The sequence below is a fragment of the Lissotriton vulgaris genome, chromosome 12 (assembly GCF_964263255.1).
Source record: "Lissotriton vulgaris chromosome 12, aLisVul1.2, whole genome shotgun sequence".
Lineage (NCBI taxonomy): Eukaryota > Metazoa > Chordata > Amphibia > Caudata > Salamandridae > Lissotriton > Lissotriton vulgaris.
Genome location: NC_141700.1, coordinates 532,467,744 through 532,482,524, shown reverse-complemented (window position 1 = coordinate 532,482,524; position 14,781 = coordinate 532,467,744). Strand labels below are relative to the sequence as shown.

The 14,781-nt window shown below is 39.6% G+C and overlaps 1 protein-coding gene across 7 annotated transcripts in view; it reads left to right on the top strand.

Annotated features, from left to right (window-relative positions):
* The window catches only part of LOC147677679 (SLAM family member 9-like), a 752,048-nt gene that overhangs the window by 697,877 nt on the left and 39,390 nt on the right, over nucleotides 1-14,781 (top strand). For 3 of the 7 annotated variants that reach the window (XM_086945322.1, XM_086945324.1, XM_086945325.1), the window contains one exon: nucleotides 3,549-3,638. The exons of the other annotated variants lie outside the window; for them this stretch is intronic. In XM_086945322.1, the coding sequence (XP_086801448.1) occupies nucleotides 3,549-3,638 (90 nt within the window). The remainder of the gene's footprint in view (nucleotides 1-3,548; nucleotides 3,639-14,781) is intronic. 7 annotated transcript variants of the gene reach the window in all.

The window sequence follows — 14,781 nt, the reverse complement described above, 5'->3', positions numbered from 1 at the left end:
CCAGCTGCATCTGGCAGGGATCGTTTGGGGTTCTCTAATAAATAAACTACCAACAGAAGATTTACTGTTGTCCGGCGTATTTCCCTCACAACATTTTGGCGACAAGGATGTACTAACTCCATTTAAGAGTGGCATCGAGAGTGTTGTTACTGTAGATGCGAGTGCTGTTGGAATTGGCGCAGTTTTTGCGCAAAAACATGGCAAAGAGGAGAAGACGGTTGCTTTTGCATCACGATAGTTAACTGAGGTTGACCGGAACTATGCGGTGATAGAGAGGGAGGCATTGGCGGCAGCTTGTGCAACCAACTATTTCAGAGTATTTTTGTGGGGCTGTCCATTTATATTGCGAACTGACCACAAACCTTTATTAAAGGTTCTGGGTCCGGGAGGGATTGAAAATTACTCCGGGAGACTAGCCAGGTTGGCTGTGAGATTACAGGAATTTGATTGCAAACTCGAATATGTGCCAGGGTGGAGGAACAAAGTGGCGGACTGTTTGTCACGTCTACCTGACAAACGTGGCTTGGTGGTGGATTTACCAACTGAAGAAATGGTGGCGAATGTGAATGACACTTTGGAAGCATATGCAAATGCCATTCAAAGGACTACTTGGAGGAAGATATTATAAACAAAGAATGGTAGTGGTGTTTCCAAAAAATTGGAAAAGACCGCACATCCACTAGTACTAGTAAGGTCAGAAAATGTACTGGACAATCAATAGAATCTATCTTGATATCATAAGACGGAGTGCTACAAGGACCAGCATCCCCCACTACCAAGAAGGAACACAATTTATCAAGCCAAAGGATTGACAAATAAACATATAGGCAAAAATGGTCAAGAGAGCACAATCCTACAATGAGAGTATATACAAGACTAGTGCAGTATAAAGTCTGAGCAACAATAAATCCAAGCAAAGTCAACAAAATCTCATGGTGTGCAGGACAAATAGATGGATAGAGTTCATATTTTGTATCATATTTTCCTTTTATTGATTCTTAAAGGTGCTTTTCCAAATCATAAAACGACAGCCGACACGTGTTTCGTCCGTACTAAGAATAAGTACATGGACTTTTTCAAGGCCAATAAGGTAAACAATAACAACATATATTTAGCCGTTCTGCTCACATAAGCTTATGGAGTGCCAGTATCAAGTGGCAACGGACCCTATAACACGCCTCACGTATTTCCGGGGCGTCCTTGTAGCCTCATGCATTTCTGAGGTGCTATTATAGCATATCAGTGTCACCACACATCCGTCAGACAATAGTGTAATTCACGATTGTCATTAACTTCACGCTCTGCAATTATCTGAGCGGAACGTTTTTGTTTACCTTGTACCATTTTACTTCTCTTGCCCGATTTTGGAAACAACTTGTTCAATTACTGATTTCTTTTATACATGAACCCCTAATTATTTTGTGTGGTGTCATTTACGTGGGTTTCATCAGGATAATCCACTATTTCCATATTATAGGAACTACAATCCTTCAGCATCGTCCACGTGACCGGGCTATATATATGCTGTTATTGTTTAAGTTTCCAATTGCATAGTACCTTTTACCATTCTATTTATGCGCTCCAGCAACCCATTTCCCTGAGGGTTGTACAATGAACAACAAGAGTGGTTGACCCCAAGAGAATCCCAAAACTCTTTCATCTCACAAGAGGTCAATTGCGTCCCATTATCAGTCAGAACAACTGATGGAAATCCTTCTCTTTTGAACACCTCATACAAAACACGAATGGTGGCACTAGTGCCACCATTGGTGGAGCGCATAAATAGAATGGTAAAAGGTACTATGCAATTGGCACATAGTTCTGGTCTGTCTGTGGTTGGTTCTGTTAGCGAGATGTTGTGGGCTTATAGGACAACATCAAACAGTAGTTTGGGGTGAAGTCCATTTGAAATGATGTGGAAGGGAAGCTGGTACAAAATTACTTCCATCATGGATGCGTGAAAAGTCCATTTCTCATGTGGTGAAAAATGCTCTGTCTAAGGGGAAAGGTTGTTCATGATTGGGTAAAAGTTAAGCCTGGTCTTCACACTAATTTTCTGAATAAGTTCAGAGGCCCGTTTAAAGTGAAAGCTGTTGGTGGAAATTGGGTTAAACTGATGAAAGGGCAAACTTGGAGTTTAAGTCGTGTTGCTTTGTATCAAAGGCAAAATGTCAAGTCAAATGTGAGTTTGGAGGAGTTGACTGATTTATCTGAGTCTTCGTCTTGGAGGTTGATGTCTGATGATACATTTTCAAAGGAAGGAGTTGATGGTGATTTAAACAGGTGTGCGGTCACTGAGTTTGTTGGGGATGGTGGTGATGGAAGAGGAGGAGATTGGTTGATGGGTCCATCTCGTGTTTAAAGAATTGCACGAGCGTACTTGAGCGATTATGTTGCTGTTGTCTGAAAAGGTATTTTGTGAGTTTTTCATATTATCTCATTGTACCAGTTTCTGTTCTGGTTCATCTATTTAACCTAACTCTCTTTTCTTTCTTTTTTTTCTGTTTTTTTTTTGTGTCGTCTATTCTTTTATCGAAATGTAAGATGCGGAGATATGTTATACTGTATTAGAGCTCTTCCTGCTAGGCTGGATGACGCTCACTTATGATGCACTCAGGATTCTATGTGGCGATGTCATCTTAAGCGATTGGTGACAGTTGGGCCAGCTGCGTCTGGCAGGGATCGTTTGTGGTTCTCTAATAAATAAACTACCAACAGAAGATTTACTGTTGTCCGGCGTATTGCCCACACAACACAAGGATCATCTTAGTGTGGGAACACTTTGAACCCACAGGAGGAACTTGAGGGAGAGGTTCCAAAGGTTTGGGGCAGTTTTTGTAAAAAGCTGCATAAGCTGACCAGGTGCATTGTGGAACCTGTAGTCCCAGGGGCCAAGACGCAAAACATTGCATCTGAACCCTTAGCTGGTGCTGTGGACCACTTTTCTGCATCAAGAAACACTACATTGGTGTTGGACATTTATTGTGTCTTGTGTCTCACTTATTTAATGTTTTGGTGTGTTTAAATGCTTCACACATCTGTCTTCTAAGGTAAGCCTGCCTGTCCATTGCCAGGTACCAAGGGTTGAGCAGGAGAATGGTTAATTGAGACATTGACTGGACCTTTTATTGTGATTGTGACCTTATAATTAGTGGTAGGTACCTACTTACACCTGCTAATAACCACTTTACAACAGGAGGCAATAGTGCACCATGGAAAAACTTAACATGGCTCTACCAGTATTTCCATGGGTAGTATTATCACAAGCAATCACAATCAGGACCAAAATGGCAATGTTCTACACGTTTGTGTAATTTTACGATAGTTTGATGTTCTCAAAGGTATTTTAATAATTACCGCGGATCTCCGCTCATAAAAATATAGGGCAGTCCTATCTTTTTATGTGTTGAGACTCTGTAGCCGTAAAGATGCTACTAGTAACATACCTTTTTGAATAGCAAACTATTATAAACTTACACAAAAGTGTGAGTTTACCTGTGTGAAACTATCCAAATATGTATTTGATTAAAAGTGGATTTATATTGCAGGTGGGAGTTCCTCCTGCACCAGTGATCAATCCTTCTACATCAAAAGAAAATACAGGAAATACAGTTTATGACAAAGTGCAAAGACCTAAGGTATGTTATTCAGTTTTCCTACAGGATGCTGAGTACCATCCTAGATTAGAAAAAGAAGCCCCGGGCAACCCAGATAAGTTTGCGGCGGTTAATGAATGGCAACAAAGCTAACACAGAACTTGAATGGATAATAAGAATAATATCTTGAGGCATACTGGTGGTGCTTAATTTGTGAAAAACAAAAAATTATGTAAGTGCACAACATTTTTCATAAGAGCCACATGCTGAAACTGCAGTAATCTAGGTTGCCAAATTCCAAGGCTGTTTCTTCTTATTACACCTCATGCCTCTGTCTTCAACCACTTAACATTTCATGTCTCTTTATCTCACGCTTGCAGGTTCTTTTTCATCCCATCGTTCTCCCTTTGTCACTACTTTTCATTTTTCTCTTCTTGTTCCCTTTTCTTACTTTCTGTTTCTTACTCTTGGTCATATAGTCTGAGTAGCAAAAATAAGTCCAAAATGAATGCTTTTGTCCACCTCCTACAATTGCCAGCACAAATTAAGCACTGTAAAGTGTGTTGCTTTTAGCTTAAGAAAATGTGTCCAGTAGTAAGATAAACCACCTGCAAAATAAACTAATTTGTTGTTTGAATACTTACTTGACTAGTTCGCAATATAATTAAATTAAAACCCAGCAGTACCCTGTGCACATATTAACTTTGTTTTGGAGCTACATGATGTGTAGGCTGTTTAGCAAAATGCACATCATGGGGCTTTCCTTTGATTGAGATTGCATAAAAAAGAGGAAAACTGTTTTCACACATTGTGATAGTATCTCAAATCAATGAAGACTTAGAGCTGTGTTGTTATTACTTTGCTGTTAACTATGCAACCTTTGCCAGTGATACCACTGGAATTTCTTATGCAGGATTTCCCACCTAAGGGACATGCTTTGGTATGAAACCCTATGTCACACCTGGCCTAGCAGGTATGACTTCATTAGAAGTCAAGTCACACACACTCAAACAAAGTTGAGAATCTTCACATGACTTCGCTACTTCATCTTTATTGAATGTTAATTTTAAAATGTGCCTGATCCCAACAGAAACTTGAACATAGAGACATAAACCACCATATACTGGAAAGGAGAGCAATTGGTATGTCAAGAGTGCAGGAAACATAGTTGCATATTTGTTGTGCTGTGCGGAATCACAGAGGCTGATGCATGAGTTCATGAAATCTTCGAGACAGAGATTAGATACTTGAATGTGGCATCACAAACAGCGTAACAAGTAATGGGGGATTCAGGAAGAAATGGTCATGGGCCTTTGGATAGTGCAACAGAAACACTCAGAGAATGAGACTAAAACTGTGCGAGCAGGAGCCATGGACATGGACACTGAGACAGGGAGTCACTGACATTCAAGCTGGGAATGAAAGATTGTGACCGACTTTCTGGATAAAGGAGACTCAGCACACTGATGGAATACAGACATTGGAACAGAGTCATATTTACAAACACATCATGCAAAAGGACACTAAGTAATCCCCTCAGACTGCTGAGGAGGTAGAATATTTGCAACCATATGGCTTTCTACTGCCAGGAATCCTCCAGCAGAAATTAAGAACCTCCACCACATCAGGTAGCATTCCAGCAATTGAGATCCTTGTAGCACTTTTAGGTTGACCTATGACTTAGGAAAGGTAAAACACAACCTACAGACAAGAGGGTGTTTAGCCGCTGATGCTGGTACAAAGGTATTGGTTGCTTATGGCCCATTCTCATGGGTGATTCCATCTTGTATATTTTCTAGAGCACACAAAGGTTTAGTGGTAGTTGCTGAGATAGGAGCTATGAGCAAGTATCCATGATCTTAAGGAGGATTTACGGGTGCTCTTGATGGGGAGATTTGGTAGTTGTAAATTTTACTTTGAGCAGTAAAATCCCCTTACCTAATGTAGGGAGCTTTATCTTTGCCACTTGGTCCCCTAAAGCTTCTGATAGCCACCACAAAAACCCTTTGTACTACAAATGAACACAGCTGAGTGGCCCAGGGACACCAGGGGCTATACAAAGTTACTGTCTCCTTGTGGTAGTTGTCACCTTTGCCCTGATCAGGCTAAAAATGATCTGACATCTTCAAGAGCGTGATCTCCACCAAGGTGACTATCTTCTCTTATCTCAAATTCCTTTACACTAAACCTACATCAATGCTCTGAAAGGGTTACCTTGATGACTGTTTCTCTCTTATATGGACAATGGCATTTTTCACACTGATGGCCATTCTCTATCTCCCTTGTAAATATCCTTTTCCTCCTGGTTGGCCATTTGGAGTCAAATGTGAAATTACTCTTCACCAGTGTAATAATAGTTATCCCAGGTCATTGTAAAAAAATTGTTTTATTCACTTGTGAGTAGGTTACTAGTTACATGTTCATACACACACACACACAAAATGCAGGCTTACATCATCTGTTAGCCTTTCCAACTGCCAAGAGGCGCGCAACATACAGAATCTTTTTGCTCTACATATTTCACCACCACATTATCTACTCATGCAGATGAAACCTGGTGAAAGCTACAGGGATTGCAAATCTCAGTCCTCATGGAAATTCAAACACTGTATTATGTAACACTCTCTGTTCTGGAAGAAAGAAGACACATTGAACGTGGTCCTCTCCTTGACGTTTTGAAGCTAGTGTACTTGATCCTTGTCCTCAGCAACATTAACCGATCACCAACGAGACTTAATTTCACCAGTATCACTAAAATCTTTGAAAACACCACTAGTTTCCATTACTACTGCTCGACCCAAGTGATGCTTGTACTATAAAAAAAAAGTCCTTCAGGTCATAGACATGGTGTCTTTAATGTTTGCCAACACATGTCTTGATATAAAGGGAGTTTTAGAGTATAGCACAGCCACAAATGGATGATTCACCAGCCACCTTATTCATGGTTTCCATTGGCAATTTTTATTGCTCGACCAGTGAAACCTATTGACCTTGCAGCTTCTTCGTTACATAGCTGCCACGGCATTGCGTTGTTTTCCCATCCTAGATAGTGAGGGTTGACTATCACATAATTTCTCAGCCTAGGACAACCTAGTGAGGCATGGCAATGCCAAGCAGGAAAATAAAGTAGTGTGCCCAAAATGCAGTGAAAAATGTCACTGCTCATAAAATCCTTTGTTTATTTCTTTTTTGAAGAGTTAAAATGGTTTCAGGGGGGAGGAAGGCGATAAAGGGTCATGGTGCCACTTGATAAACTCACCTGCCTTCAGACCAACTCTCACATTGACAGTAACCCTGTAAGTAGTATGATACCCTGCAGGCAGATGGATATCTCACAAACTGCATGCCAATCCTTTGACAGGAGAACCAAGATAATATACCCCACTTTAATGTAGTGAGCTGGAGGATTGACTACTAGACTCTAAATGTGTCTCATATTCTTTTGGTGTGTGGTATGCATTGGTGCCTAACCACAGGAGAGGCTTTTTGTCTAGTTAGACACAATAGCTGAGAAAGGTCTAAAGCCTCTTGCGGATTTAGCACCAGCAGCAGTCAAGGTTAGGATGGCCATGAGAGTATATTACTAGACCAAAATCCTGTTCAACCATCACTGTTGTGTATTGTTGTCTCTTTCAAGTTGTTGTGTGTCATACAGATATGTATTTACTATTTGTACAGCTCAGGCTCTCATTATTGAGACACTGCACCAGATACAATGCACTGTGCAAGCTCAAGTAGCACGTCTACAGAGATACTAGACTGACAACAGGACACAAGGTCTCCCTAATTCCACCATACATTGAGCTGAAATTAGAATATTGGTGTCAGAAGGCAATCTTTTCTCAGACTCACTATTGTGTTGCTCTTCAGTTGAGATGGCTATATCAGCAAGCAGGAGGCTGACTTTTTGACTAGCTCCGAAGAAATAATCCCCTATTTCTACACCCTTCCGAAAACCCATAAAAATCGGGTTCCACCTCCGGGAAGACCAATTGTGTCGGGGATTGGTTCCCAGTTGGAGCCACTCTCCAAATACTGTGATTTTTTCTTTAAACCCTTGGTACAATCCACCAGTACCTATATCAAGGACACCAAAAGTCTCCTTTCAATGCTGCTTACTGTACAATTGCCAGATGAGCCTTGTTACTTAGTTTCCTTAGACATCGAAAGCTTATATACATGCATCCCGCAGGATGCAACTTTGAAAGTCCTTGCGGATGTACTTGAACAGACTAAATGGCCATATACCACCTCCAAGTCTTTTGTCATTGATTGCGCTACTATAGCCCTTAAACGCAATTTTTTCCAGTACCAAGATACTATTTATCTACAAAAGACTGGGACTTCAATGGGCAGCACTTTTGCCCCCAGCATAGCTGGGTTGTATGTTTACAACTTTGAGAAGACACATATCCTGACTGCTAACAACCCTTACACTCTCAATGTTATCCTGTGGCAGAGATACATTGATGATGTGCTTTTAATCTGGAAAGGATCCGAGGACAGTCTTCTAGCCTTCTTTGAGTGGGTGAATACTTGTGACCCCCATCTCAGATTCACACATCAATACAACCAGGATTCCATCGTCTTCCTTGATGTGACTCTAACTAGAGTAGGTGACCACCTTGTGAGCAAAACATATTACAAACCTACGAGTACCAACAACCTACTCCATTTCTCCAGTTTTCACCCGCGCCCCTTACGGCCTCCCTTTCGGCCAATATCCACGAATACGTAGAAATTGCAGTAGTCTTGGAGATTTCAACATCCAAGCGGAAGATCTTACTGAGAAGTTATCACAGAGGGGCTACCCGAAGAAAACACTACAAAAAAGCCGTAAGAGAGCGAAAAATAATAACAGGGAGGCTCTCTTGGAAGATCATGAAAAAGAGACAGTAACTGAAGCTCCTTTAACTTGTGTGACGACTTACAGTAACATTTCCAATGCTGTCAGTCGCTGCATTGGAAAGCATTGGAGAATTCTGACAAGCAACGGTAGGAATTGGCAGAAACCATTATTTTCCTACAAAAGAGAGAGAAGCCTACGTGATGCCCTTGTACATACCCATCCCAGAACTGAACAGACCACACATGAACGATCCATACTAAATGCCTGGGGTTTACCACCAGTGATAGGGCATTTCCCCTGCGGAGGGTGTAGTGTCTGTCATCTCACTACTACTACCAAAGTCTTATATCTGGAGGAGGGTAAAGAATGGCAATTAAGAGGACACACTAACTGTAACTCAAGTAACGTTATCTACTTGATTACTTGTCCCTGCAACCTGAGGTATGTGGGTATGACCACCAGGAGAATAAAAATGCGGATTGGAGAACACCGTAGTAATGTAAGGTGTGCAAGGAATACCACCAAATTGACCACCCATTTCTTGGAACAAGGCCATGGTCCAAATGATGTGAAATGGGTGATAATTGAACAAATAAACTCCAGCAATGAATGCACCCTTTTTGAAAAGGAGCAAAGGTGGATATATCGCCTTTCGACACACATTCATGGCCTCAACGACGATATCCTGTGGGGGTCGGTCATGCGGAGATAATTACACTGCCTCATTACTGGAGACACTGCCTCTTCCTTTGATAATTTTCATTTTAGAAGTGATATAATCAAAGTTGTAAGGATAACCACTCCCCATAACCAGTCTTTGCAGTGTTCTACCCATTTCAGGTTCCTTCATGATAATAAGCGGACCCAAGTCCTAATAATTCCTTAATACACACTCTCCTTATTCATGCACACAGCTAAGGGGTTTGGTTGATAACTCCATTATCAGTGGTTCTGAGTAGAATTTTGTCCTTCATCAAACACCACCTACCATGGTTTGGTTGTTGTTTTTCCCTTACTGGCTTATACACGATAATACATAGAGAAAACATACCAAGAGGTTAAAATCGGCTATGCCAATATACCCCGGTAATTACACCGACCACGAGTTAAAATAAAATGTAAATGATGTGGCCCCTTTTAACGCAGGTAGAGGCGGCATGATTATGTGACCGCTATGTATCCCGGGAATTACATCGATCCCGTGTTAAAATATAATGTAAATAATGCGGCCCCTTTAAACGCAGGTCGAGGCGGCGTGATCACGTGACCGCTGGCCACGCTGACCGCGCCCTCCCTTTACGTTTGTTTCTCCTTCCTGTTCTAAATAAACACGCCACCGAGGTCTTTACACACTGTGTCGGGCGGCGGATGTGGCCGTAGCAGGTTGAATAGCGGAGAGTCGCCTAGAAGCAAGTAAGTCTTCCCGGGCGGGTTTAAAGATTTCCCGATATCACGAACTGCGCCGGTATTACGGCTTTTTGGAGCAACATACACATACTTATAATCTCCATTTTTTTAAAACAGTGTTTCTGAGCGTGAAGATATTTCCCTTGCCGCCAGCCCATGAAGTTTACGCATACTTTGTTACAAGTGAGTCCCTCCTTTTTAGGAACTATTGGCCTCCTGTCTCTACTTATTTGTATTGGTGCACCTTTTTATATATATTTTTGACAACTCCAGCTTTTCAGTTGGCTTATATAAGACGAGCACTTTTCCTAAATTAAGTACTTATCCCAATAACAACATGTAAACACAGAGTCTTGTTACATGTTACTCAAGAGCTTAATATTCACAAATTGTGAGATAGCCTCGCATGACCTTGGGCGGAGGACCTTTTTCGCCATAATAGCACCTAAGAAATTCTTATAAAATTGAATACACGTGTAGGGATGTGTTGACATTGTGTACTAATGTTTGGATACGCACAATGACTATGTAAAAGTCATCTTTGTTTGTCTGTTTATTTTTCAGATTTCTAGTCTCTCCCAATGAGATGAGACTTTTTGGATAAAAAACATTTTCCCATAAGAACTTCTACCAAATCAGGTTGTATTAGTTCTTCCTTTTTTCACTATACCTCAGGTCAGGATACTTTAGTAAGTGTCTACCGGGGAGTGAGATTGAATGTTGTGGTCCTGATGAATGCTGAGCTGACCTTGGGCTCTAAAGCAGAAACATGTTGACCTAGTTTGTTTGTTTTTCATACACTACTGTTAGGACTCATTGGTTCAAACTAACTCAACCAACTATCAGTCCAACTGCTTTTCACTGGTTTTAACAGAGTTAGAGCTACCCTTTCAATAAAATGGATTGTTTGATGAGTAGCCCACACTCTTCTTAAATCACTTATCTAGTCACCAATTTCATTTTCTTTTCAACTACCTGGTGCCCAATGAAGACAACTGGCTACCAACTTTTAGTTGGGGCCTGAGGGTCCTTTTAGTTCACACCGAGCACGTGCACTCTATTTTCCTTACTAATTGAGAACTGTCTGTTGGTGGCATTCACCTTTCTGACCGCCTAAATTTCTGGCTTCTCTTTTCTGTTTTTCATACATGTTTGACACTCTTATGTTGATTATTATACATAATGCTTTTCAGTTGTTGCCTATTCTTACTTCATCAGTTCTTTCATCAATTCTTCATTTAGACTCCTAGACAGAGCATTGTTGCTGGATATGACTCTTAATGCAGCATCATCACAAGTGAAATCAATTGCCATGACTTTCATAGTGTATTAATGGCCTCAGAAATGATGGCAAAAGGTTACAAGTCATTTGATATTTTTTTGGGCAGTGCACACAATTAAGTGAAATGCAACTAACTATCAGTACATGATTTAGCCAGTCCTCAAATAACCTGTTACTGCTCTGAAAACCAGCATTGCACACCAACTTTCTATTTTAGACTAATCAAAAGTTACTGCAGCTTGGTATACTTACACTGCTAGCCTTGATCCTGATTTTGAAACTGAAATTGTCGAAAGTACAAATGTTCATCGATTTTCAACTGATCAAAAAAGTTAAAGAATATCAACTCTGTGCCTAATTACAATGTTGGTCAAAAAGCCCCCGACGGATGGTCGGAGGCTTTCCAAGTGACAGGTAGGTTTAAAGTCTGACCGCCAAAGTATGATGACGGTGGTCGGAGTTTAAACTGGCCGGGGAATCCAGCACGGTTCCTACAGGCTCATAGAGGCTGTTGGCCAGTCAGAAAGACCTCATAATTCCTTAAGGATGGTATTTTCTCAGTTGGGATTATGATGTCAGTTTCCGACAGCCAAACCATGTCGGGCTTTCCAAAATAGACTTGGGGGGCTCCTGGCAGGGCCCCCGTCCCCCCTGGTCTTCATCATTTGGCCCTGCCTAAACATTTCTGCACTATGGAGGGGACACCGTGAGGTGCCTGCCACACATTGCAGGGATGTTTGTAATATCCATTTTTCTATGGGAGCGTATGCTGCAGGCTTTTTCCACCTGCTGCACTAGCTCCCATAGGAAAATTGATGTGCTTTACCACACTGTGTGCAGTCACATCCAAATGATGCGGACTACAGCCGACCTGAGGTCAGTCAGTTCCCATTCTGGAACGGTGTTGGTTGGACGTAAGTTCACCCGACATCGTAATCAGGGCCTAAATATAAAAAAATATCAAGAAACTTAATATTAACTTTATATTTATTGAATAGAAAATATTTCAATATCGAAGACAAAGATACCATGGTACACATATAGAAAAACATTTGGTATAGAAAACAAAAATAAAGAAACATACAATATCGACAACACATTAAAACCAATGAAACATGATCAAAACAACTTAAACAAAAATATTGCCAAGGAAACGATTGATAGAATTTATGAAAAGAAATATACATTTTAACCAAATAAATTAATAAATATTAAATATACATATTTAAGGATACAAAAAACAATTAGCCTTCATTTTATAATGTTAAATGTTTAGCAAAGCTTTGCTTTCTGTTACATTATTTACAAGTATAAGTACAACAAAAACAGTTAGAATATAGAAACTCTACTTAAATATAAAACTATAAATAAAGGACAAAAACATGCAACATACTGCTGCATATAAAGTTTGCACTGTTGGAGAAGTCCACCTGGAGAGCACACTAGACCAAAGCACTACACAGTGGGATTGCACCAAGCTAACACAAAAATTTCCAACACTTGAAACTTATCCAACAAAATATATAAACTGTATTAAATTACAGAAACATCACTAATAATTATTCAATCTTTATATATCAAAAATATAGAGCCCAAGACCGCAAAAGGACACACTGTGAAGAGAGAGAAATTAAAAAACCACTTACTTTGAAAACAAGCCGGCAATGTCTCAATGCCAAAAGTCTTACTACACTGTGATCTGGAAAGCAAAGAAGGACAAATGAAAGGGCAAACAGAGAAAAGGGGTGGAGACAAAAACATGAAGGAAATAAGAAACTGAGAAAGGACTTTCTATGGGATAGAATATGAGGAGACACAAAGAGAAAAGGAGGAAAGGGAAGTGATCAGAGGGGAGGAGGAGTAAGATGAAGAAGAGCCAGAGTCAGGCGAAGGAGATGGGGAGTATGCGGAGATGCCATCCTGAGAAAATGAAGGATGATGCCAAACCCAAAGCAGACAATACTGAAGGTAGGGACGTCCATGGGAAAGACTCCTGGGCACCCATTTAAATCTGACAAGTATTTAAAAAAAATGGATGAAGGATTCTGAAATCCTGCATAATACAAGAAAAATTAAGGGAAATAATTGGTAAATAACCCAAACGAATTCCCCCCCAAAAAACCACACACCATTTAAAAAAAGATTTCCATGATGATACAAAGAAAAAGCAAACACAGAAACCTGTCTTCCCATTGTACAAAACTCATACAAAGCCATAAAACACAACTAACAACACTTAGAATAATGAAATTATAACATGCAAACCTAAACAACATGTAAATATCAAACACTTTACAATTAGGCCGACTCGATGCACGTTACAATTACTATGACAAAGTAACATACTAATTAATTCAAATTGCAAAACTATACTAACCTAGACCACAACTAAATTAAGTAGCATACTACCACCTCATACACCTAAGCACCTTATAATTTGATCTATAAAAAACCATACAGTGAAAATCTTTCTAATAACAGACCATGTATCACATCATAATAAAATATATTATAAATTAACTAAATAAAAGCACAATTGCACATTCAAAGATATAATAAAATATTTTTATAATGCATGAATTACTAAATTAATTGTCAAAACTAATATACCAAAATTTTATAATATACAAATTTAAATAAATAGAAATGTACAGTGTTTTACAAATGCGAAATTCATGCGAAAAAAACATCTATGGCCCTTATTATGATGTCATGCAAAAAGCCATCAAACAGCTCCTCGGAGGTTTTTTGCCCAACATCATGGATTTCCATCTGACTACCGTATAATGATACTGGTGGTCGGAGGGAAACCCGCGGGCAAATTCCACTCCCCTTCCGATGGGCTGACAGATCCAGTCGGTGCTGCTGGCAAAATTGAAATCCCAAAATGACGGAGGAGCCTACCTCTGGTCCACCGTTGGGTTTACGATGTTGCTTTCTGCCTGTCCTTTCATAGCAGTCGCCCGCCATGAAACGGCAGGTGGAAAGTGACTTTGGGGGCCCCTATCAGGGCCCCCTTCCTCCCCTGGCCCTCCGATTCTAAGAATGAATCATAAACCAATGAAACATTTATAACATTTTAACTACATTTTAGGACAAAAAATTAAGCAAAATGTAGAGAAATGTCAACATTTCTCAACAACCCTACAAACATTACAACTTACATCTAAAACATTATCAAAAACGCATTTAAAATTGAATCCACAATTTGTGATAGATAGATATTTTAAATGTAAACTTCCTTAAAATTAACCAGATTTTTTTTATTCAAAATTGAAAAATACAAATTGAAATAGTTATTAATTAAAAAATACAAATATAAAGAGACAAACAGTTTTAAGTCACTTCCCATGCTACTTCCTTACGCACTCTAAAACTTGTTTCTAAAATTTGAGCAAAAAAAATCAAAAATTATCCATGCAAAATGTTTATCAAAAATAAACAATAACACTAAGCAAATACAATAATATATACAACAATATTTTAAACCTCAATCTAATTAATAATGATATTAAATGCAAAAGTGAATCAATTATTTTCTTAACTTTGAGATGGTGTCTTGACATCAAGATATTCTGCAACAATGTAAAACAGCAACATTATTTGGAGGAAAGATAAGTCTGTGGAGAATAAAGACACCTTTCAGT